The sequence below is a fragment of the Bufo gargarizans genome, chromosome 3, assembly GCF_014858855.1.
Source record: "Bufo gargarizans isolate SCDJY-AF-19 chromosome 3, ASM1485885v1, whole genome shotgun sequence".
In the NCBI taxonomy this organism is placed as follows: domain Eukaryota; kingdom Metazoa; phylum Chordata; class Amphibia; order Anura; family Bufonidae; genus Bufo; species Bufo gargarizans.
The window spans coordinates 480,014,269-480,041,034 of NC_058082.1; the positions used below are offsets into that span (position 1 = coordinate 480,014,269).

At 45.8% G+C, this 26,766-nt stretch overlaps 1 protein-coding gene across 1 annotated transcript in view; it reads right to left on the minus strand.

Annotated features, from left to right (window-relative positions):
* Positions 1 to 26,766, minus strand: part of BLMH (bleomycin hydrolase) — a 54,193-nt gene that overhangs the window by 17,787 nt on the left and 9,640 nt on the right. The window contains exons 4-9 of the mRNA XM_044286810.1: positions 25,461 to 25,602; positions 23,520 to 23,608; positions 21,290 to 21,382; positions 6,241 to 6,396; positions 3,892 to 4,050; positions 3,574 to 3,641 (exon numbers count right to left, since the gene is read on the minus strand). Coding sequence (XP_044142745.1) covers positions 3,574 to 3,641; positions 3,892 to 4,050; positions 6,241 to 6,396; positions 21,290 to 21,382; positions 23,520 to 23,608; positions 25,461 to 25,602 — 707 coding nt within the window. The remainder of the gene's footprint in view (positions 1 to 3,573; positions 3,642 to 3,891; positions 4,051 to 6,240; positions 6,397 to 21,289; positions 21,383 to 23,519; positions 23,609 to 25,460; positions 25,603 to 26,766) is intronic.

Consider the following 26,766-nt stretch of genomic DNA (forward strand, 5'->3'; position numbering starts at 1 on the left):
TTGTACCAGGATCCGATTTTTCAGGACAAGAATAGGACATGTTTTATATTTAAACGGACATGCGGAACGGAACAACGGAAACGGACAGCACACATTGTGCTGTCCGATTTTTTTCCAGGACCCATTGAAAATGAATGGGTCCAGATCTGGTCCTGATTAGAGATGAGCGAACTTCTGTTTTAAGTTCGGCGTCTAAAGTTCGGGGGCGGGTTAGCGGAGAATCCCGATCTGGAACCGGATATGGATTCCGACTTCCGTTGTGGTCCGTGGTAGCGGAATCAATAATGGCCGATTATTGATTCCGCTACCACGGACCACAACGGAAGTCGGAATCCATATCCGGTTCCAGATCGGGATTCTCCGCTAACCCGCCCCCGAACTTTAGACGCCGAACTTAAAACAGAAGTTCGCTCATCTCTAGTCCTGATCTGTTCCTGAAAAAACGGAACAGATCAGGAAAGAAAAAACGGACGTGTGAATGGACCCTAAGACAGGAAACGTGATTACATTTTTGAGCAGAGAAGCCTCTGTTTTTCATTAGTGTGTATTTGAAGGTCTAGCAAAGAATTTAGATAAAGGACACAGAGCATAAAAATAAAACTAAAATCACCAGTCGTTTTACTTTGACAACTTGGAGAATTTGGAACCTGAGAGATGTACAGTAAAAAGACACACACATAAATTAAGACAGATTATAAATGTTAAAAAATGCATTCATCCGTCTAGTTCAGGGGTAGGCAACCTCCAGCACTCCAGCTGTTGTGAAACTACAACTCCCAGCATGCATACTTGCTCTGCTGTTCTCAGAAATCATAGAAATGAATAGAGCATGCTGGGAATTGTAGTTTCACAACAGCTGGCGTGCGGAAGGTTGCTAACCCCTGGTCAAGTTGATCCAGAGGAAGGCAAAATAAAACCCATGAAGTAGGAGCCAGATTTCCTTGCCTTAGGGAAAAAAAACTTCCTTCCCAACTCAAAATCTGTCAATCAGAATAAAGGTCAATTTACACAGGCTGACGAGCAGCAGCAGTGGAGGTGAAGCGCTGCATTTACATGCTAAGATCGCCTCCACAGTATAAGGACGAGTGATCGCTATTGCATTGTTTCTGGGCAGCAGACTGCTGTTTACACCGCACGATCTGCTGCCCAGAAATGATAATTTAGGTGCCTGCACTAACGACAATTTCACCTGATGAATGAGCGTTTTGCTCAATCATTGTGAGATCGGCTGCACCTTTACACGGGCAGAATGTCGGGAATGATCGCTCGCAGGAATGTTCATTCCCGATAATCTGCAGGTCTTAATCCACCTTTACTCCCTGTATCAATGACCCCTCTCCAGAAATCTAATAACTATAACCTGTAATATTATTACGCTCCAGAAATACATCCAGGCCCCTCTTGAATTCTTTAATTTACCATCACCACCTCCTCAGGCAGAGAGTTCCATAGTCTCACTGCTCTTACCGTAAAGAATCCTCTTCTATGATTGTGTAAAAACCTTCTTTCCCCTTGACATAGAGGATGTCCCCTCGTCACAGTCACAGATAAATAGATAAAGGGAGAGATCTCTGTACTGTCCCCTGATATATTTTACATGGTTATTAGATCTCATCTCAGTCGTCTTTTTTTCTAAACTGAATAGCCCTGAATAACTCTGCCCAAGCCTCCAATCAGTCTTGATCAGTTTGTAAATCACAGGTTTGACTAATTGGCTGTAAGAGAGTCTACTGTATTATAGTAGTGAACAACAAGGTATTAAAGAGGACCTTTCACCAGAATAAAACTTCTAAAGTAACTATACAGACATGTAGAGCGGCGCCTAGGGATCTCCCTGCACTTACTGTTATACCTGGGCGCCGCTCCGTTCTCCCGGTATAGCCTCCGGTATCTTCATAGTTAGGCTCCACCCAGGGGAACCTGCCGGCGCCTCCTTCTCCCATGCTGCAGCGCTGGCCAATCGCAGCGCTCAGCTCATAGCCTGAGAGGCTTTTTTCTCTCTCAGGCTATGAGCTGAGCGCTGCGATGGGAGAATGAGCCGACGGCAGGTTCCCCTGGGTGGAGCCTAACTATGAAGATACCGGAGGCTATACCGGGAGAACGGAGCGGCGCCCAGGTATAACAGTAAGTGCAGGGGGGTCCCTGGGTGCCGCCCTCCATGTCTGTATAGTTACTTTAGAAGTTTTATTCTGGTGAAAGGTCCCCTTTAAATAGAAGTCAAAAACTTTATATGACATATACAAAATTACATCTTTAGTGTCTTAAAAATGGCAGATGCAGGAGTATTCCTTAGGAGAGAGAGGATATACTCACCCTAATGTCTCACCCTATTCTGTTGAGGTTTGCCTAAAAACGGAATGGCCACCCTGATAGGCTTCAGCAGTGATGTACCGCTTGTGGCCACATCACCGATGAAGCCAGTTATTGGCTGCAGTGGTGTACTTGACCATGTCCAAGTTTCTGGAAAACTCCTTTAATCAGAAAACCTTAAAGGGGCAACCTATAGAACATGACAGTCTCTTTCTAACAAAGCTAGAACCAGCCCTGAACCTCAGATGAATCCAGAGATCTCACCATTCATTGCTCTGCTAGATTTATATCAACAATCTTGTCCAATCACAACTCAGGAAACGGAGCACGTGCGGCCATCTCAGGGAGCCGGACAACAAATCAAGAAAAAACAAACAAACAGAAGGTGGAGCTATACATATCCATTTTATTGAATAACTCAGTGGCTATGCAAAATTTTTAATTATATACAATTACAAAACGAATTAGATCCAGGTGGTGGTTTAAAAACTGTAGAATGTTTTTCGTGGGATAACCCCTTTAAATGCATTTTTGTGTATAGCTCATGTGTCTCCATGGTAACAGACTACATGCAGACCTTGTGTGTAGTCTGATCTTGAAGTGATAGCTTACTTTGTTCTTTTTATTTGTTAGCCAACAAAGAATTTGGTTAGCAACAACTTATAATGTCATTAGCAACCAATGACAATTTAGATTTCATATTCCAACTTCATTTTAGACCGTTTACAGTACACAGTCTTAAAACCCACATGTAGGACTAAGCATTGGAAAGGGTGACATTTGGGCAATTGACTGTAATGGCCCAGCACGGTGTCTCCCGAGGAAATTTGAGCTTTATGACAATATGTCAGAAGAGAAGAATGTATGCACAAAACCTCACACATACTTCATGAACCATGCGCATCTTGACGACACACATTTGCAGAAAGCATATGTTAAAGGGGAACTAAACCTGCATGCAAACAACGGAAGGTGCACCTTCCGCTTATATCGGCTCGGCTTTTGCAGCGTATGGATCCATAGAAAGTATATAGGATCCGTATTCCGCATTCTGCAAAAGCAGAGCACAGCCGATGCCAGCGGGAGCTGCAGATCACTCCGAGAAGCACCGCTGCACCTTCTGTGCTTTGCGTGAAGGCTTAGGTACCCTCTAACATCTAACTTCATCTTGATGGAACCACTACATATACAGAAAAACCATCAATCCCACTTATAGTCTAAACAAGGCTTCAGGAGTTTTTTTTTTTTTTTTACCCAACTTACATGTTTAAGTCATTGATTCCTAATTTTCCTTGAAAGTGCTTTCCAACATCACATCCAAACCACACCGCCTGGTATAAAATAATAGAGAACAATAATGATGAGACAAGAGACAACATGTAAGTATGTACACGGCAAGATCAAGCAGATATCTAAGTGAAGGGATGAATGACCAGCAAGCAAGCAGAGGAATACACCTTGCTGACCTATGATTGTAGGGGTTCAACGGTGGGGCCCCCCGGTGATCCCAGCTGCCATGCTCAGCGTCCCTTTTCCATTTTTCCCAGATACATTTAGGATGACCGAGCAGAAACTACCCACCTCGCCATCCTTTATTGAGGCAGCTGCCAGGCTTTTTAACACTTCGATGGGTTGGTTATTATACAGCGTTCTCCTGCCTTCTACCATGTTCCCAAGATACTGCACAGTATACAGTTTCCCAAAAGGGTTTTGCGGTCGAGGATCATTCACAAGGCACATCTGCAATAGAAACAGAAATAAAATATGCTACAAACAGACCGAAGAATAAAAGACAAGGCTCAAAGCATAGAAAATTCCTGTAATTTGATATCAAATAACCTGTAGATTCTAAAGGCTCCTTCACACTGGAAGCAGCTTTCCTAGGAATATCTACTCCTGAAAATTGCCCTGTGTAAAGGTGCCACAGATCACCCAATGTATGAGCACACGCTTGTTCATTGGGTGAAAGCATCACTGATGCGGACACCCACATCATTGCTTCTGGGTAGCAGACTGAGCTGTGTAAACAGGGATCTGCTGCCCAGAGACACTGACTCTCCGTGGCGAAGCCTCCAGTGCAGCGTGAGCATAGATTAAGTTCGGCCAAATGACCCGATTCTGTTTCGTGTATGGCGATGTAAAACTCCCCCCTCCTCACGCTTACACACAAACTAGGCAGTGAAAGCAATTTTTTTTGTTATGGCGTTTTTTTTTTCCAGCCAGGTATCGCCACATTATTAAATGTATTACATCTCAGACAAGTGGATTTTAAATAAAACGTGTCTCAGATTTCACGACAAATCAGTATTTCAATATGTGTTCCTGAGTGATGGCTCGGAGAGATATGCTGGGGAACAAACAACATAATGGGAAGGGGATGGGTGGGAGGGCTGTTTTCATAACCTCAAAGGCAGGAAGAACTGATAAAAACAAAGCGAGAGCGGAATGCGTTCAAGTCAGGATACAGCGGATTTCTCTGCTTGCTCCGGCACATGTATTTTTTAGGCAGAATACACAGCATCGGCTTGTAACGTGCCAATACACCTTCAATAGGTGTCGGACAGTTGTTCCTTCTGACTTCTCCATACACATTGCACGCTGGGCTTGGCTGAACATGCATGTGTAGCCCATAGGTAGAGGGGAGTACCTGCTGCCAGCCACCTGTGGAGGAGGTCTATCTCCCTTGGGATCAAATAGATTGGACGTTGAAATTCAACATGCTTAACCCTCCACCCCCAACAGAGGAAGATAGTTGGGAACAGTGGCGTACATAGAGACCTGACCAAGTTTTCACCCCCAGTAGAAGAGAGGATGATCCCAACTGGGCCCCCTCTTGCCCTGGGCCCCATAACAGTCGCATGGTCTTCCGCTATGGTAGTTACGCCTCTATGGGAGAACCCCCATACACATAAGCTAGCTAGCCTGTCCTGGTGGAATCAGCTGGTTGTGCTGACTATTCTCTTATGTGTATGGAAGACTGTAGAAAGTTAGGCAAAATGTGAAGTCGAAAATGTGAAATCGAAACCAATCTATATTGATTATAATTATTAACCCACAAATAACTGAATCCATAACTTTTCCACTTATCAGCTTCGAACATGTCGACACTTCAGTTCTGCCACATTCTACCCTAACTTAGCCACTCCAGGAAGAGTGAAGGACCAACCTGCCAAACCAGAGACATCAGATCTGTGATCCCGTTAAAAAGGTTGCCCCATCTCAACATTTATGGCATATTGCTCAGGTATGCCATAAATGTCATATAGGTGCATGTTCAACCTCTGGGACCCACTCCTACCTCCAGAACGGGGCCCATGAAGTGAAGGGAGAACATCGGCGCATGCACAGCCACCCTCCATTCACAGCTATGGGACTTCTGAAAATAGCTGAGCACCAGCTTGGTAATTTCGGGCAGTCCCATAGTGCTGAATGGAGAGGTGGCCGTGCTTGTGTGGTTTGCTCTCCCTTTACTGCTATGAAACTTCCGAAAATAGTCAAGCAAGTGCGCTCAGGTATTTTTAGATGTCCCTTGGCAGTGAATGGAGAAGACACCCCACATGTGCTCTCCTTTACTTTGGGTGCCACCTAGGAGTGGGACCTGCACTTACCTGATATTTGTGGCATACCCTAGCCATGTGCCATAAATGTTGAGATGGGAATACCCCTTTAACAATGTTAAGTTTAAGTTATTCCCGGAAAGCCTTCACTATAATTGGGATTCTTGTAGAACAGTAAATGAAATCATCTTCCAATACTCGGTTCTGTAGCAGGATCTCTCTGAATTTCGCTGCATACATTTCACCCTCCATCTCTGTACAGAATCACTTGTAAGCCCAATCTCTTGACATCTCACTTGGTTGATTTTGACAATGCATGACTTCTGCTTCTTTACATACATATCAATTTCAGCAAATGCCCACCGATGCTCACCTTGTCTTCTACATTGTAAAGCGGTTTTACATGCTCCCTGTAGAACTCTTGGGGGGTCATGGGTCCAATCTTGTGATAAGTCTTCTCCTTGTCCCTGAATTCCCAGGTGAAGGTTTCTGGTGGGCTCCCGATACATATACTAACCACCCGGTACACCTGAAGTAGAAAGAAGAAATCAAAACACAACTTTTATATCTGCTTTATGCTTTTATATAGCAGCTTTATGAAAGCAGATCAGACCCATTATAAAGGAGGAATATTGGCATTAATCAGTTACACGATCAGTTATGTTTAATGATTATCAGTCTAATGCCTATGGTAGGTATAGCACAATTCAAACATGGTGACGCAAGCAATACAGAGATGAGCGAAGAACTGATTAGTCTCATCAAGCAGAGTTCTGCACTGGTTACAGGGTGTCCCTGAAGCTGAGGAAGCTCCCCCTACTGCTTGATTGACAGGGGCAGGCATACCTGGTGCCTGTTCCGCTGCTCCGAGCAGCGGCGCACGAGCAGAGGCTATGGTTTCGCTCAGCGACTGTTCATGTGCCATTACCAAGAAGTGCTGCGGCACATGGAGTAGCAAAAGCAGGGCCTCCGGCACACGAGCAAGATTGTCACTCAAGCAGCAGGTGGGGGAGGGGGGGCATCCTCACCTTTGAGAGCTGTACTTGATGAGATGAAATCGATTTGCTCATCTCCATGGCAATATTACCAAATAGCAGAGATGAGGTGAATGATGGTTGATCACTTAAAAAGTGGCAAATCCCAAGGTCTACATTAGGGGTGCAAAACCCTTTCTGGTCCGAGAGTTACATTATAAGAGTGAACCGAAACCAAGGCCTGCAATACTGCTTAAAGGGGTACTATAATCAGACATTTATAGCATATCAAAATACAGTAATACGCCATAAATGTCCGATATGTGCCGCTTCCACTTCCAGGACCCTTTCTCAGGAAAATGTGGTTCCCCTTCTTCACCATTTGCACTCTAGAAAGGAGGAAACCAAGCATACATGGCTACCTCTCCACCTCATCTACTTCTTTTTTTAGTGCCACATGAGGGTCAGCAGACCCCCATTCTTTCAATCTATGTGGGTTCCAGAGATGGCCACACAGTGCACCATTAGTGCATGTCCCTCTTCCACAACGCATCACTCCTATTCCCTGAAATTACACATGAGCAACCATCACAAACTATTATGGTTGAGACCAGATGGTTGGGGACCACACCGAATGGTGCTGCGGGCTGCATGTTCCTGCTGGTTTTGCATCCATGGTGTTATATATAGATAAATACACACACACACACACACACACACACACACACTATATAAAAGTATATAAGTAAGACACACAGATGAGAAACAACATGAATAAGAAAGATAAGAAAGATGTACACAGAAAAATACTACTATAGTCTAAGGCAGGGATCAGCAACCATTGGCACTCCAGCTGCTTTGACACTACAACTTCCAGCATGCAAACATGCTTGGCCATAACTCACATAGAAGTGAATGAAACATTCTGGGAGTTGTAGTTTTTGAACAGGAGTGACGGAGGTTGATGATTCCTGGTCTAAAGCCTGCCAAAGATGAGGCACCTTTCACTTCAAATGACAGGTGCCGAGGATGGTTTAATCATGGTTGGGGTTGGCATGGGGTCCCAGTCATTAGACCCCAACCAATTACACTTTCATGCATGGAAAACACCAAATGCTCACCGCGTTCCTATCAAAAACGGTTGACAGTTACTTAAAGGAACGCAAAAAAAAAAAAAGAACAACTAACTTAATTGTACTTCTAATTTAAAAACGTGGAGGATAACAACATTAGTACTCAACACATATCATATACAATACATAAGAGCAGTCAGAGTGGCACCCTGTTGCCGTTGGTTTAATGCCTAGGTGAAATGGCACATACTGCTGTCAGGTGGGATAAATACCACAGGTTGGGATAATGAAACCAGATTAGTTTTTTCAGATTCGGAATTACCAACGGAGTCACGTACGCCTAGTTTAAACAGTTCCTTCAAGTCCTTGACCAACATCTATAAGGACAATTTTAGAGGATGGTGGGAAATTCAAACACTTGAAACGTATTTGAAATTGGGTCTCAGGATTCTACTGGTCCCGGTGGCACGTATACGCTCCCCTGAATTCCTCAAGAGATGGGAAAAAAGAGTTGATTAATTCATCTCTGCACCTCACGTCCCTCCAATTAGAGGAGGAGCGTGCTTTGTAGGAGAGAACCACCACATCTCTGAGGGATCAGATTGAGGGAGTTCAACAATTTACAAATAATCCTGAGTTTCCACTTAAGGAACAAACTCTCCAACAAACGATTGAGAGATTTATGGCTCAAATAGGGACATATTTTTGAATATAGTCAAAAAACGAATAAAGCGCTTGAACTGGAAACGGAACCCTCCTCATCTGAGGGGGAATCCGAGAGTGGCTCCAGTAGAATACAACATACACAGTCTGCTCAATCAGCTATATCTAGAGGCAGGACCTTCAATAGAGGTAGATGTGGTAGAGGGTCTCGCATGCGGGGCAATTTTTTAGGGAGAAGTCAAACCATGTATGATTATCTGCTGAGGGACAGAAAATAAAATCTACAGGAAAGGAGGAGCTTCCTGCAGATGAAATGCAAATTATTATCCTATCCGGCAAACCTTTGAATGGTCATGAAATGAGTCTTCTCCAGAAAGGTCTTTCATTCGTGCCCACGAACACATTCAATCTGTTCGAATGGGTGAAAGATCTCCATTTATTTATACAGAGACTGAAATGGAGAAAATTCTTCATCACGCATGATAAGGCACAATGTGAGGCACTCGGTATTGAGGTGGAGGACCTCCCCGATGTCTGAACGTTAGCGGCTCTATGGGAGGAGGGGAATAGGGACGCTTTATCAGCTTGAGGTCCTCTTCCTCCAAGAATCTGCCGATTGGGGATCATACACCCTGTGATATTTTCCTGAAGGTGGTCACGGACCAATTGAAGGGACTAGAGGGGTGCAGGATAGGAAGCAAAGGGGGGAATATTGTAATTTTAGATCACCAGCAGTACACTGAAATGTGTTTAAACATCTTGAAGGATCGACAGTGCTATTCAATCCTAAGTAAATCAGAGTTTGAGCTCTTACTTCCAAAATAGTCACAAATGGCATGTTTTTACAGCCTTCCAAAAATTCATAATGGCCTGAGTCCACTTAAAGGAAGACCTATTGACTCAGGCACAAATAGCCTGACACATTAAATTACATGGACCAGATCCTTAGGCCGTTTGTTACAGCATTGCCCTCTTACGTCAGGGATTCCATGGATGTCATCAAACACATTGATGGCATCCAAATGGAAGAAGGAATGATACTAGCAAGCCTTGACATAGAGGCTCCATCCCCCATGTAAAGGGATGTGAAGCGGTGGCGGTCATGTTACAGGAACGCGGTACTCATTGTCGACCCCACAATGCATTTGTACTCCAGCTAATGACATTTATCCTGGAGCATAATGCCTTTGTCTTTGAGAACAATTACTACCATCAGATTAAGGGTGTGGCCCTACCTTTGCCAACATATATCTGGGCAGATGGGAACAGGAAATGGTCATGGAGAAGCATTAAGAGGATGCATCATCGATTGTAATGTGGATAAGATACATCGACGATGTATTTATTCTCTGGAAGGGGGACTCAGAGTCCTTTGCGGGTAAACTGAATAGGAATTATTGGGGTCTCTTCTTCACCAGGGAGACTCACCCGTTTACCATCTCATTTCTCGATTTAACCATCTATATAAAAAGAGATGATGGCACATTGGGTACACGTCTATTCAGAAAAGAAAGAAAACAGCTACGAACAGTTTGTTAGGCTGGAAGAGCTGTCACCCGCCAGCCTTGAAACAAGGGATTCCTAAGGGCCAATACTTGTGGTTGAGGCGGAACTGCTCGACCCTAGGGGATTTCAAAACAGTGGCGGGAGAATTACAACAAAAATTCAGACGTCGGGGTACCCTGATAGGGTGCTGAACCAAGCATACCAGCATGCCTTGAGTTGAGAAAGAAGCTCACTATTGTATCCGTGTCAAAAGAATGATACATCAGAAGAGATCCGTATCGTTGGTAACTTTGACGAGTCTCATGAACTGGTGAGGGGGATACTATCAATTTTCTGGGGCATCTTAGTAGTAGCGCACCATATGACGACAATGCATAAGGACGGTACAGCAAAGTTACACTTTCAGGGCATTGAAGTGATCAGACCATCACCGAGAGGCAGAGATATGGACAGGCAACTGCTTCAAAAAGAGGCGCATTGGATCTTTCGCCTTGATACTGTGCGCCCAAATGATCACATTTCCTTCAGCTGTTTTCTTTGATATGTCTGTGCTTGCAAGTAATGGGGATACCAGTGGTGGGTCACTGTGGAATAAGTAATACGATCAGACCAGTAAGTACATTAAATGGGGGTGTCAGTGGGAAGTCACTGTAGAATATATACAAGGCGTTTGGACCACTGAGGATAATAAACCACGTGAGATATGCCATATACCTTACAGATGACACCGATATGGCTTTCCATTGGTGGTAATGTAGGGGAAGGTGACAACTTGCTGAGTATGTCACTACGTCCCATCCACAACTAAAGTGGGTCTGATAGCCTCGTGCCATTATGTATCTTAACAGTAACACGGTAGGTTTTCAATAATTGCTGTAGGTGACACGTATGTGTCACTTGATTCCTAAGGACCACCGACATCCCTATTCTAAGTCCCCAATTATAAGGTCAGAAGGATGGGGCAGTGAGCCATATTAATTCATGATTTAGGATATACCGAAGTGTTCCATGTCACGATGCTTTTATTTACCTGCCTCCAATTTACATATATTTTCTGTGTGAAATAAAAGCTTCATGACTTTGTAGTCTAAATGTCTGGCTTCATATATGGATTTCCTGGATATTACCACCTACAATATACATCCGCCGCATTGATCTCTCTAATATGACGGGATCTTCTCGTCCTGACGCGATCGCCCAGTGGTAAGGCGGACACTTACCCCGGAGCTGAGCCAGCTTATTGGTAAGGTCTGCGCTAATGGGAGGTGAACAATGACATAAAGTAGCGGGTTTCGGCGCCCGCCTTATGGCCGTACTAGTGCCGATAGCACTGCCACGTGCAGAGGTGGCGTGCGCTTGTATATGTGTGTCTGTCTGTTTTATTGCTAAATGTGGTAGCTGATCTACATTAGGGCTCCTGATGAGGGCTATATATTAGCCAGAAACACGTTGAGCCAGAGATCACAGTGTATTCAGCTAGGGGCAACTATTGACATGCAGTAACAACAGGCAACAGAGACATAATAGCTTTTATTGAGTATTGGAGTGAGGGATACATAGGTTGCGAATAGGGCACCCTTGGATGTGTACAGTGGGGTAGGGCTAGATCTGCGGCGCACCAAGTGAGATAGTGGTGACTATCAGTGTGGCAAAAGACAACCCCCCGCACCCTCACTATAATATATAGGGGCAGCAGTGTGTGCCTTTTCACCTAGGCATTAAACCAACGGCAACAGGGTGCCACTCTGACTGCTCTTATGTATTGTATATGATACGTGTTGAGTACTAATGTTGTTATCCTCCAAGTTTTTAAATTAGAAGTACAATAAAGTTTGTTTTTATTTTATTTAAGCGCCCCTTTAAGTAACTGAACCGAAAACACCAAATGACCTATGAAGGGTTCTGTTTCCTCCTTTTTTATGCAGGCCATAAACCTCATCCTTTGTGTTACCAGACGCCATGTGTTTCACACTTCTCTTCCCCGTGGGAACTTGAGCCTGACTCCATGAGCTAGAAGTGTTCTCTTCCCGGAGCGTTTATTCAGGTCCTATGAGGATTGGTAACTCAAGAGCTCCACACATGACGTAATGATCTGTTTAGCAAAGATTTGGGTGTGAAAGCCCCTAGCTGGCATACTAGAGGCCCAGAGGAAATTAGTGCATTAACCTTTCTGTAAACAGAGCACAGAATGTATACCCAGATAGGTAGTGCCCTGAAACCGGACGCTGGCGGCCCAGATTACAGCACATCAATTATTGTGCTACAAAGGGCACATGGCTGGCTATGACAAGATGGGAGGACAGCAATAGGGCGATATTAACTCCACACTAGCAAGACGGAGCCTTATAGCCATCGCTAGGATATGCAATGTCAGGTAAGTGGAGGTCCAGAACAGGGCCCCCCAGAGTGAAGGGTCGCTACACCACACATGCACGGCGTGCTCTCCGATCACCACTATGGGACTGCTGGAAATAGCCGGGCTGTGCTCAGCTATTTTCAAGACTCCCATAGTAATGAATGCAGGGTGGCCGCGCTTGTACGGTGAGCTCTCCTTCACTTTGGGGGGCCCATTCTGGATATAGCAGGTGGGGCCTGCACCTGACATCGATGGCATATCCTAGCGCCAATGTCCCAGATGGGAATACTTCTTTAAGTCATTAGTAACGAGCAGTCAGTGCCAAGAACATATGTAAACAGATAAAAAAGGCAATGCCCAAATTGTTTTAGAATTCATTAGGCAACTTTTAATGGAAGAAATGAAATATTTTCCATATATCAGCTGCTGTCCGCGGCCATAGTGGAAGCACATCTGGTGGAAAGATATTAGATAGACTAAATCTATAATTCCGTTCCTATCCTAACACACTGGTGTGCAGGTAGTAAAGCTGTTGCAGACAATAGGGCAGGTTTACTAATCCTATCTTAGGGTACTTTCACACTTGCGTTTTTCTTTTCCGGCATAGAGTTCCGTCACTGGGGCTCTATACCGGAAAAGAACTGATCAGGCATATCCCCATGCATTCTGAATGGAGAGTAATCCATTCAGGATGTCTTCAGTTCAGTCGTTTTGACTGATCAGGCAAAAGACAAAACCGCAGCATGCTACGGTTTTCTCTCCGGCGAAAAAAAACAGAAGACTTGCCTGAATGCCGGATCCAGCATTTTTTCCCATAGGAATGTATTAGCGCCGGATCCGGCATTTAGAATACCGGAATGCCGGATCTGTCGTTCCGGCATGCGCAGATCAGTAAAAATTTTAAAAAATTTACAAGACAGATCCGTCGGTCCGCATGACAAGCGGAGAGAAACGGATCCATCCTTGCAATGCATTTGTGAGACGGATCCGCCCTTCGGATCCGTCTCACAAATGCTTTCAGTCAGCGGATCCGGCAGGCAGTTCTGATGACGGAACTGCCCGCCGGATCACACTGCCGCAAGTGTGAAAGTACCCTTACAGACAGTGTAAAGGGGTTATCCAAAATGTAAAACATGCCCCCCAATGCCCGGGCCCCTCAAATAGATTATACTTACACCTGATCCACGCACGGACACCACTGCATCTCTCTGTCGCGCGGATCAAAACATCCGGCAACGGGGGAAGCAGCCAATAGCAGGCCACGACCGGGAAGAGCCTCTCTAGCGTTACCCGCAATGCTAGGGAGGCTCATCCCCATTGCTTCCTGCTATTAGCTGCTCCCCCCGTCGACAGATGTTGAGATCCATGCGACAGGGAGATGCATCGGCGACCATATGGGATCAGGAGAGACGCAAGTAAGTATAATCTATATGAGGGGCCCGGGCACTGGAGGGCAGGTTTTACACTTTGGATAACCCCTTTAAAGGGGTTTTCTTGTTTGCATTAATATCCTATAGAATAATCATTTATAAAGGTTGCTGAACTTTTGTAATGTGTTTCCTTCGCCTTCATTGCTCCTATCTTCTGTTCTGGGCTGCAAGGACTTGATTGATTCTTCCACTGATGCCAGTTTGCCAGAGGTGGATTCTGCAGGGTTGGAAGCCCTGGTCTGTACTACATGCTGTGGTCATGGCGTACGGGATGATTTTTCTGGTAGTTTTCTAGCAAACTCCTGCAGTCTCTCTAAGGCGTTTTGCGCTTTTGATGGACTCATGAGAGAACAATGAGCAGGAGGGTTTGCAATAAGTACTATAATATCTATATTAGGGTCCATTCACACGTCCGCAATTTCGCTCCGCAACTGCGGACCCATTCATTTCTATGGGGCCACACAATGTGCTGCCCGGACGCGGAATTGCAGACCCGCACTTCCGAGTCCACAATTCCGTTCCTGAAAAAAATAGAACATGTCCTATTCTTGTCCGCAATTGAGGACAAGAATAGGCATATTCTATAGTGCCGGCAAAATGCGGAACGCACATTGCCGCTGTCCGTGTTTTGCGGATCTGCAAAACACGTTGCGGACATGTGAATGGACCCTTATAGTGAGGCATCAAGTTTTGGCATAATAGCTTTGTGTAAAGCAGGGGGGTAAACCCAGATTACATTACTGGCAGTATTCACCTGTGAACTGTACAGAGTGTAACATGCGAGATCAGGATGCAGTGTTTTGGTACCTTTTTTGGCTGCTTACTAAATCGCCCATGAGTTAATTAGGGCTCATGCATAGGATCGTAGCTTGTATTAGGGTCCGCGAATTGAGGATCTGCAACACGCGGATACCAACCGTGTACATTCCGCATTTTGCGGAATGGAACGGCCGGTCCATAATAAAACAGTCCTATCCTTGTCAGCAATGCAGACAAGAATAGGACATGTTGTATATCTTTGCAGGTGCTGCAGAATGGACATACGGATGTGGACAGCATACGGAGTGCTGTCCGCATCTTTTGTGGCCCCACTGAAGTAAGTGGGTCTGCATCCGACCTGCAAAAAATGGGGATCAGATGCGGAGAAAAAAAAAATATGTTCATGCACATGGCTACTTAAGCTGTGATCACAAGGAATTGGGCAGTGTTAAAATGGAGAATGCGGTTCTTCCTCGCTGAGCTGCCGCCTCGTGGTTGGAAAATGGCGGCCGCGGGAATAATACCTCAAACAGCCACCTACCCCTGCCGTTTCCAATCTCCTGTTAGAGCAGGATTACCTTTCCAGTAGGGAACACATCCCGAGAGCCAGCACACCACCTAATGCGCAGGGCCTGGAGATTACGCCAGGTGCAGCGGCGGGAGCCGCAGTGCAGAGGCGGTGATCAGGAGCACAATCTTAATCACCGCCACAGGTAGGACGGATATTGAGAGGAGCTGGACAATAAACCATGTTCCACCATGTCTAGCCACGTGGCTCCTGGCCATGCCCTCTTTTTAAGGTTCATTTATTTGGTTGTAAAGAGGTCCGCTTAGATTTCACGCTGAACAGAATGGAGCAGCCAGCAACGTACGAGAATGGATGTATACTGCAGGAGGAAAAGAGGTCTTTTTTTTTTTTTATTAAACTCATTTACAAAAATAATTGCCATGTGGAAAGAGAAATTACAATATATCGACAGGATGGAGGAACTTTTTAGTTGGGTGGAGCATTGCCAGCACCTAGCCTTACTGCTGCCTGAGGCAAAAACTGAAACGGCTAATTTCTTAACCTAACCCCTTTGCCACAATGAAAGTGCTTATTGCCCATGGCCCTTCCGCTGCCCCCCTCTTGCCCCTACCTGTTGCTGCCTAAGGCAATCGCCTCACCTGGCCTCATTGGTGGTGCACCCCTGATTGTCAGTGCACTTGGGCCCTCTGTAAAAGGTATATTATTGATTAACATGTGTCTGCCTAAGATAACAGGTAACAGCTCACAAACTACAGGGACTAGTAGCTGCGACACAGGCACTGCTCTGGAATCGAGACTCCGTGGTGCTTAGTGGCCTCACTTGGAGGAGAAAGTGGGAGAACGAACAACAGGCACTGCCACCAATTGTGGTCTCCTACGCTTTCAGCAGTTTCTCTCTCTCCTTTCCTTTTCCATCTCTCCTACCTTCCCTATGTCGCTAGTTTCTTTCTCACGTGATAAAATTGCATTTATATGACACAGGACTGTTACAGTCTTTCCCCTGTCCAGTTACTGAAAATGTTCAATATAAATTGAATAAAAAAAATAGGGGTAATTTATTAAGGGACTTAGTCGCAAGTCCCCTTTTTAACCAGCCGTGCAAAAAAATATTAAGTTGCGAGGCCAGTTTTATGCGTTTTTTGGCAGTTAGGCGAGACAGGGTGGAGTGGGGGCAAATTTACTAACCTTTACACCTGGAAACAGGCGTAGTTTTTTCACCAGGCACATAGGGGGTCATTTATTAACCTGAAATACGCCTATATTAGGCTTATTTTAGGAGCAGATTGCAGCACAGCGATCAGTTGCGCCACAATCTGCGACTTTTCCCCGCTCACGCCAGGTCTAGCAAAGTGGTTGTGGTGTGGGCAGTGAAGGGGGCGGTCCGGCAGGCCCGTCTCATTCATCATTTTCTACGCCTGCTGTGCTCTAAATGTAAGGCAGTAAAAAAGACGTCTTACATTAGAAGCGGCGGTCTTAATAAATGACCCCCATAGTCTGGCACAAATGTGCCTGGTCATAAATTAGACAAATCTTAGGGTAGCGCAAGGGGGAAACCAAGACCGGCGTAAAAAGCCAGTCTTAGTAAATGTGCCCAAACAAAATTACATGCGTTTCAGAAATGTAAAACAAACACAACAAAAAAATAACTACTTCTACGTGAAACTTATAACAGTAGTTATAGAAAAAAGTCCAAATAACTACATACATTTCACAATCCTTTCAAGCGAAACCCCATACTATGATCACATCTGTTGAAGACAAAAGCCAGATGTGTCTAGAGCGAACATGGCCTAAAGTAAAAACATTCTTCATCAACTAAAGAAGTCTCCGATTTTCATCTGGACTCCAGAGAACGCAGCGCAACACGATTGCATCATGCGGGCTCAGCAGCCGGAATCATTCCAACTCTTATATATGGCTACGATACAAGACAGGATCGTTATATCGCAGGCCAAAATAAAAATGTGCGACTTTAAGGAGGTGCTAACTTACATCTTCGGGTGTTTTGGTCAGAGGGAATCAAGAAACATTTGCTAGTTGAAGCAAGAAAAAAAATAATAAATGGGACTGAAATATGAGGACAGACGTATGGAAGGCTACACAGCACTGCTAAACGCCCTGCTCTCCATGTAACAGAGCACAAGGGAAGGTCTTCTAGTTTGAAAACCTTGGTTATGACTTCAGCGTAATCTAAAAAGAAAAAGCCCCTGAAAAATAGGAGGTTTTTACTCATTTCTTCTGCTGTACTGCCCTCATGTGGTTAAAAAGTTAATCTAAACATTTGTTAGGCCTTACACACATGACTGTATTTTTCATCTGTGTGTCATCTGAACTTCTTCGGATGTGTGCATGGCCCCTGTGACACAGTGAGAGGTTTGGTCTGGGAAAACAGGTATTTTCCTCCCAGCATGTGCTGCTGGGCTGATTTACAGCCAGGTGAGGTCAAATACCGGACTGGATTTTAATTGCCGGTCTGGGTTTAGGCAGCACCTGGCTGTCCTTAAATAGGCAGCTGGGCTCAGAAGACAGGTCTCTGTGTTGGGATATGGGAGCCTTGTTTCTGGATGAAGGTTTGCTACCTGTTTGGCATGAAAACAGGTTTGTGCTGCTATCAGCAAGGACTCTGAGGCAGAATTCCCGCATGGTGTGAATTACCACCAACACCGCAGGGTGACTTTTTGTTTGAATATGACTGCTTGTTTTGTCACTTGCCTAAAGTGTGAATAAAACACTGAACTGTTTGATCCAAAGAACTTGTTGTTGCCTCTACACTGCGTCCGCTAATCCTGTCTACCAGAGCGAGTCCCCACACCCCATAGAAATGAATGGGTTAGCGTGCTATCCGAATTTTTGGTGGAACCGTGTGGCCGTTCTGCAAATTATAGAACAAGTTCAATTCTCTGCAGACAAGAACAGTTTCTATTGATGGGAGTGAGAAAAATACAGAATGCACACAGAAAGTTTCTGCAGATCAGTATTTTGCGGACCGAAACGCGAAAAGGGCCACGTGCAGAAGGCCTTGAAAAGGTACCAACCTTTTTATTATAAATATATATCTAGCAAATGCAGACGTCAATAATATTGTAATATACTATATTTATTTACTGGGGTTGCCTCGATATGGAGCCTCAAATTCCCCCAAAGCTCTCAGTCTTCAACTTACTGAAAATTTATTTTTACAGCTCCCATTGACTTCAAGGTTATGGTCTGATCAGTGCAAACAGGGGTTTAAGAGCAACTTATTTGAGAACCGGATGTCCGATTGCCTACGCAGGGCTGCAATTAATTAACACGAGGGATGAGCGAACTTGTGTTTCAAGTTCGGCATGCAGGGTTCGGGTTATCTAAGAATTCCGTTATGGATTCCGCTACCACGGACCATAACTTATGGGCTGTTGTAGCCCATAATCAACACATATGGTAGACCCTAATCAACACATATTTGAAGAGGTGCTTGAAGAGGTTGGTGGCCGCACCACAGAAGCATGCAGGTGTCATGGGGCATGGTGACTGAGAGACCCATTCCAGGATTAGAGAAACATGGCTGCCTTCTTCCAGAAAGAGCGGCACGCCGGTCCGCGCGGCCGATATTGCAGATGAGCTACATTAAAGTGACTGGAGCTGAGCAGACATACCATATAAAACATTTTATCAGGCGTGGTACTGTTTGTGGAAGAAACCAGCCATGTCTTCTAACCTGGTACAACCCTTTGAAGATAAAGCTTTGTTCACACCCTGTTTTACATTATGTCCTTCAAATACGCTGGGAAAATCTCCTGACTGTAAGAAACTGCATGTCAAACAACTTAGGCTGCTTTCACATTAGCGTTGTTTAAATCCGGCGTTTCAATTCAGACACCGGAACTGCCCGCCGGATCCGGAAAAACATGTGAAAACGGATTACATTTGAATCCTGATCAGGATTTTGATCACAATGAAAAAATGCATTAGAAAAAACGGATCCGCCATTTATGGACATTTATGAAACTTTTTTTTCACATTGTTCGGGTTTAACATGCAAAAGCTGGATCCGGTTTGACTGAACACACGGCGCCGGATACGGCGTTAATGCAAGTAAATGGGAAAAAGGCCTGATCCGGCGTTCAGTCAAAGTGTTCAGGATTTTTGTCCGGAGGTAAAAATACTGCATGCTATGGTTTTCTGAAAAGCCTGATCAGTCAAAAAGACTGAACTGAAGACATCCTGATGCATCCTGAACGGATTACTCTCCATTCAGAATGCATTAGGATAAAACTGATCAGTTCTTTTCCGGATTTGAGCCCCTAGGACGGAACTCAGCACCGGAAAAGAAAAACGCTAGTGTGAAAGTACCCTTAAAGCGGTTTTCTGGGTGTTTATTGATGACCTATCCTCAGGACAGGTCATCAGTATCAGATCAGTGGGGGTCCGACTCCCTGCAGATCAGCTGTTTGAGGAGGTCACCAAGCACAGCGCCGTACATTGTATAGTGGCTGTGCTTGGTATTGCAGCTCAGTCCCATTCACTCGAATGGAACAGAGCTGCGCTTAGATGAACGTAATGTCACTGGCCTAGGAGGAGGCCTCTTCAAACAGTTAATTGGAGTAAGACCGAAGAAGTCAGACCGCCACCAATCAGGTATTGATGAATTATAGTAATAATAATGATAGGTCATCAATGTTACACACCCGGCAAACCCCTTTAATACCTTGCCTGTAAGCACCAACTAAAAAAATACCCACATTATTCAATACGGTTAAAATAAAGGAACCACATTGGCCAAATGTATGCCGAAATGACATTCTACATCTAGTCCATTACAGCACATACGTTCAATGTACATACCAGTATAAAAAGAACGAGATGTGACTAGGACCTGTCGCCATCTCTGACATGGCTGCGTTAGTAACTACTAGCATTACCCATGTATTTCTATGGCATATTGTCATATAACGCTACGTTATTTTTTCTTACTAGAAGTTTAGGAATAAAAGTACAAGAAGGTATTACCCGTTGGGGGAGGGGGAGTTACACTGACATTGACTGGATGATATTAGACTCTTCAGGGACACATCACTGGTAACACTCAGTTGTACCTTTATTCATAAACTTCTAGGGGGGAATAATAGAGGAACAGCACAACATATAGCCATGAAATTAAATGCTTTAGAACTGTTATTATAAGTGGAATACAATTACTTACTAAACAGACATGTAAGGGGTGGTGACAGGTCCTCTTTAAACTGACCAAATAATCACCTTAAAGGGGCTCTCCAGGCTCACTAATATCTAATCAGAGAGTGTCCGACGCCTCACACCCCTGCAGCCACTAGCACTGTGAATGGAGAGGGAACACAGCTCCGTTCAAAGTGTAGTGGCCGTGCTGGGTTACTGCGGCTCAGCTCCCATTCACTTCAGTGGCAGCAGAGCTGCAGTACCCCAGCACGGCCACTACACTTTGAACGGAGCTGTGCTTCCTGTTGCATTCAAAGAGCAGCGAAGGCTGCAGGGAAGATCCGATTGGCAGGGGTGCGGGGTGTCGGACCTTTACCCATCAATATTAATTACCTATCCTGAGGAAAAGTCATGAATAGAAGAAGCCTGGAAAACCCCTTTAATAAAACAAATGTCTACCTGACATTGGGTGTAGTCTGGAATATTAAAGGGGTTATCCAACGATGACCCACCCAATGCCTGAGCCCCTCATATACATTATACTTACATGCTCCCTGGCACCCGCATCGCTCTGGCTCCCAGCACGGACGCTGCTGCACCTTCCCGTCGCTCGGATCAAAACATCCGATGACAGGGGAGCAGCATCGCTGGGGAGGCTTGTTCAGTCATGGCCTGCTATTGACTGCTCCTCCTGTTGCTGGATGATTTGATCCGCGCGACGGGGAGATGCAGCGGTGGCCGCGCAGGGAGCCAGAGCGGCGCGGGTGCCGTAGAGCGGGGCAAGTATAACCTGAGGGGCCCGGGCATTGGGTGGGTTATTATAGGAGTTCGATAACCCCTTTTAGGAAAACAACGCAGATCACAGAGCAGCAGGAGCCATATATGTGTGTGAGGAACAGGCCCACAAGTTCACTGCTGACCAACATTACATCATGAAGGTGGTAGAGATGCAGTCACGTTCCTCAGTTTTGCACTCACCTCCTCCATCATCGTGTCCAAAGCTGCAGAGATTTCGTCCTTAGCACTGCCACTGGACACCATGTTCCTCAACCTCAGACAATATTCCCTCATCTTCAAGAATAAATAAATAAATCACACATTAGATTTCTTAAAATGCAGCACGAAATAGTATTTTAGTTCCAATAGCCACATGCAACTGGGTGCTAGCATTTCTCTCATCAGTAACGTACAGTCCCACAAGTGAGACACTGTCAGCAGGGAATGGACAGCATCAGAGTGAGCAAGGACACGCCATTACAGGGAAATGTAATGCCCAGTCGTTAAGTTAGTCACACATTTCCAGGAGGATTAACCGAGGAACCGCAGAGTTCTGAGATAAGATGCTGCAGAATTATTTAAAGAGAATACAAGTGATTTGGTCGGTTATTTCCATTAGTGATTGCGAGTAGGGCTACAGCTAACGATTATTTTAGCAATCGAGTATTCTACCAATTATTTTTATGATTAATCGAGTAATCTAATAAGAAAAAATGAATTAATAGACTGTTTTCCTTTATAAAAACTCATCAGACACCCCTGCCATCAGTCCCCAACACCCTTCGTTCCCCCCTGTGCGATCAGCCCAAGCGCATCAGTTCCCCCCAATGCCATCAGCTCCACTATCCCCCGTGCCATCAGCTCCGTTCCCCTAGTGCCTTCAGCTCTCTCCCACCCCAGTGCCATCAGCTCTCCCCCCCACCCCAGTGCCATCAGCTCCACTCCCCCTTGTGCCATGGTCTCTCCCCTTGTGCCGGGCCACATTTCAGTAAAACCACAGACGCACGGTCTGTGAAAGCCCAGCCTGCCCTCCTCCTGACACCCGGAGTGCACAGCGTCATTGGTTGCTTGCTATGACGCTGTGCACTCCGGGCGCCCGGCCTTAGTTGCATCCCCACCCTCTTAGTGTCACCAACATACGTTTCCAGCAGGGGCGCCGCCGACACTCCCATCGTTCCGTGCTGCTCTTGGCCTGACGTCACACAGCGCGTCAGGTCACGGCGTGCAAACATCAGGAGGTCAGTGCAGCGCGGGACCATGGAAGGGCTGTGTAGTGTCCGGAGGCCCCCTGCTGGAAAGGGGAGTATTCCGAGCGCATTGCGGTCCAGCGGGAGACCACGGAGCGGGAGTAATAGCAAGGGCTTCACTCCCGCTCTGTGGTCACGTGACACAAAAAATTTGCATCAAGGATTTTTTTGTGTCGAATTACTTTATATTTATTGGAGTACTCGTTGCAGTCGTTGGAGTCAAAACCAGATGTGAAGGCTACACACAGACATATGGTATAATGGAAGGATTTGCACCTGTTCTGTGTCTCTGACAATCACAATCATTGACCAAATCCCTGAAACATGAACGAGGCCTAAAGGGGGTTTATGGCCATAATAATTTTTAAGCAAGTGCCCGCAGCCTGCCCGCTGAAACAGAAGATTCTGTAGGCACTGAGCTGCTCTACGCCACCGCCATCTTCTGACTGATCCTGGCTGGCTATGGGCATGGTCACATGTACCGCTCCACCAGTGACATGCTGCTTGTGGCCACGTCACTGATGAGGCCAGTCATTGGCTGGAAAAGTGACTATGCCCATAGCCTGCCCGGATGTAAATGGTGCAGGGTCCGGAAGATAGAGACAGAGGAGGACCGGAGCGGTGTGCAGCAGGTAGGGACGAGTCTTCTGTTTCAGCGGGCCGGCTGCAGGCACTTCCTTAAAAATCATTATAACTGGAAAACCCCTTTAATGATCTATAGTGTATATAACGCCCTCAAAATGTGCTCTTGTGGGACCAGAGTGAAAGAATTAACAGCCTGGCACGTGACATGACCTTAGTGGGTCCGTATAGTACAGGTTAAACTCGAAAAATTAGAATATCGTGCAAAGTTCATTTATTTCAGTAATGCAACTTAAAAGGTGAAACTAACATATGAGACTCATTACATGTAAAGCGAGATATTTCAAGCCTTTATTTGTTATAATTTGGATGATTATGGCTTATGAAACCCCAAAGTCACCATTTTGAGGTCCCCTTTGCTCAGGGGGTATGGACTAATTAGCTGACTAGAGGGTGACACCTTGAGCCTAGAATATTGAACCTTTTCACAAAATTCTAATTTTAAGTTGCATTACTGAAATAAATGAACTTTTGCACAATATTCTAATTTTTCGAGTTTCACCTGTATGTACAGATAGTGTATAGCGTATAAAATAGTTTACCTTGTGATTCAATATGTCGTTCATTCTACGACTTGCCTCTGACGAGTGGGATTCTGGGAAACATTTCTTTGGGATAACACCATATTTTTCTACAAGAGTGCAAAGGAACAAAAAAATATCAATCACAGAGTCTGGATTAGTAGATTACCACTCTTCCACAATGAAGACTGCGCTTTTAGTCGGTCTGCATTGCCATTGGCTGTGCGGCCATTAACAATGCAGGCCGACAAAACAGTGTGCTCGTCATTAGTTAAAATACAGCCTGCTGTGGCCCCTCACAGTCCAAATCAGGAGAGAATTATTAAAGGGGTTGTGCAGTCAGTACATACTGATGTGAGGGTCTCACTCTCAGCACCCCAGTTGATCAGCTGTTTGAAGAGGGGACGGTGCATATACAAGCGCTGCGCGCCCTTCAAGATTACACTGCGCATCCGCTCAGAAGTCTCAGCAGAGCAGTGTAACTACTTGTTCCATTCAGCTGAATGTGATGAGCATTTGTAATTAGACTGTGCCACGGCTGCAAGCGAAACCTGAAGAGGAAGCGGTGCTCTTACGAGCGACTTCTCCTCTTCAAACAGCTGCAGCAGAGCAGTGTTGGACCCCCACCGATCTGATATCGATGGCCTATCCTAAGGATGGGTCAAGTATATCTACACTTGGGGGCACAGATTGGGCCTTAAAGGGGTTGTCTCATCATGGACAATGGGGGCATATCGCTAGACTATGCCCCCCATTGTCTTATAGGTGCGGGTCCCACCACTGGCCCCTCTGATGTGAGCATCAGAGCATTTCATGTGCTCACTAATGGCCCCTGAGCTGCCATGAAACTGTGGGCGGGCGTGCAGCGCAGGCTTTAGGCTTCAGTGAATTAGCCTTCAGTGAAGCCGCCAGCCCGCGCATACATACGCGGAACTAAGCAGCACCTAACGGGCTTCACTAACCCTGGGTTCACACCTGAGCGTTCGCGATGGAGCGCTCTGTATGCGCGATTGTACCGGCGTTTGCAATCGCGCATACAGAGACAAGCGAACGCCCATTGTCGCGCGTTCCCGAAAGTCTATGTACGGGAACGCGCGACAAGACGCCCCAAAGAAGCTCATGTACTTCTTGGGGCGTCGGGCGTTTTACAGCGCGATCGTACGCGCTGTAAAATGCCCAGGTGAGAACCATTCCCATAGGGAAGCATTGGTTTCTCCTTGTTGAGCGTTTTACAGCGCGTAGGAACGCGCTGTAAAACGCTCAGGTGTGAACCCAGGGTAAATGCTAAATTATGCCAGCAGCCCGCGCTTCCCTTCACTTTCACGTTGGGCGGGCTGGCGGCTTCTCCCTATGCCCTGTACTGCCGCCAGCCCGCACGTTCTTACTTACATGAAGGAGGCAGCAGGAGGATCTCCTTCTCCTCTCTACTGCCTGGAGGAGCTCCCTACATCTCTCCCGTGCCGTATCTGCTCTCCCTGGTACCGTAGATTGCTGCCTAGCTCCCTTGGGTAAGGACAGCTCAGGGGCAATATACGGCACCAGAATGAAAAATGTGCAGTATACGGGTGCATTCATATGGATTAGGGGGGGTTATAGTCATATTTAATATAAACACTGTCCAGGGACTGTTCTGTAATTGGCATCTGTCTATATAAAATATGTTCATGGAGCCAAAATAAGCCCTACCCCGATAATAAGCCCTAACCCTTTTTTTGGAGAAAAAAAAATATATAAGACCCTGTCTTATTTTCGGAGAAACACGGGTAGTAGGCTGCGATCGGAACGAGCCTCCCTAGCATCACCCGCGATTTGATACGCTCGTCTGGAAGATGCAGTACTGTATATAGGGAAAGCGGTGCTATCAGTTATACTGCAGGTTCCTGTTCAAGCCTACATGTCCTTTATGTTTTGGTGAGGAGCAGTGGCAAATATGTGCAATGCCAGTGATCGACCACCGCTTACCGATCAGATTAACAAGCATGTCCCACTGGCCTCCGTCATTGTTGGGGTTCGAAATAAGGAACTGCATCAGCCTTCCATCGATCGGCTCGTTCAGGTGTGCGGTTTCTACAAAAGCATTTAGGAAATAATGGCAGCGTTCTACCTGCGGAGAGTAGAGATTATACTGTTAACAGAGTCCCGGATCATACATGTTTGTAGCTTACCATGTTCCCTTTACAATATTAAAGGGGCAGCCCCCCTGACTTGAGCATCGGAGCAGTTCATGCTCCGATGCTCTCCTTTGCCCTGCGCTAAATCGCGCAGGCAAAGGCTCTTTTGTTTACAATAACACACTGCCGGGCGGAGGCTTCCACCCAGCAGTGTGTTCAGTGACGTCACCGGCTCTGATGGGCGGGCCGTTTTACTGACTAGAGCAGCGCTAAAGCCCGCCCATCAGTACCGGTGACGTCACCGGGCTCCCTGAGCAGCCGGAAGAGGAGGTTAAGCTCGCCTGCAAGAGACCCGGTACGTCACCGAGTATAAGAAAACAGGTCACTTCCAGCTAAGAATTTCCAACATGAAAACGGGGCTTCAGAAATATGTGGCAAAGGTAGGACATGTATGCATGTATTATGTATGTCACTCTAGTACTATTACACCAATGTTCCCAATCCCGGAGAACCCCTTTAATTTATGCCAGAGCCTGCTGTCAGTATATGCGACCATTTCTGTATCATCTATGCTCCAGAGATTGCTTTACAGCAGCAACAGGAGCGTAAGAAAGCTATGCCAGGCAAGAACTCTTGTCTATGGGGGTGTTGCTCTGTGACATATAAAGGGGAAGGAAGAGGAGCTGAGCTGTTGTCATCACAGTAAAAGTCCTCCATAGCACATCCATACAGCCTTTTAGAAGACAGTGCCATCAGGAGCTCTACAAAGTACATCACTGCCCCTGCCTGCGCCCGCTCCTCTAAAGCAGAGTGGAGATGGGTGCCCCTGCCTGTACATCGCTCATCGGGCCCCAGAGTGGAATCCGTACACCTGTACACTGCTGACAGGTCAACGGGGTATGAGTGTACGGTTTCCAAAGCACTATAGGCACCTGATTTATTCATTTTCTGACATTTAGAATAGGATTTAATATTGTATATAAAAGTTTAGGTAGACTTTAAGAAGGTTGTGCATCACTATATCTGATCAATACCTAAATCCTCAGGAAACTCTGAGAGGAAGAAAGTGTTTCTGTTAATACAAAACTGGGGATAATTCATGGGCAAGGGCATTGCCCGTCAGTCCAAGACACTGCGTGTGCAACTATGCAGCTGGT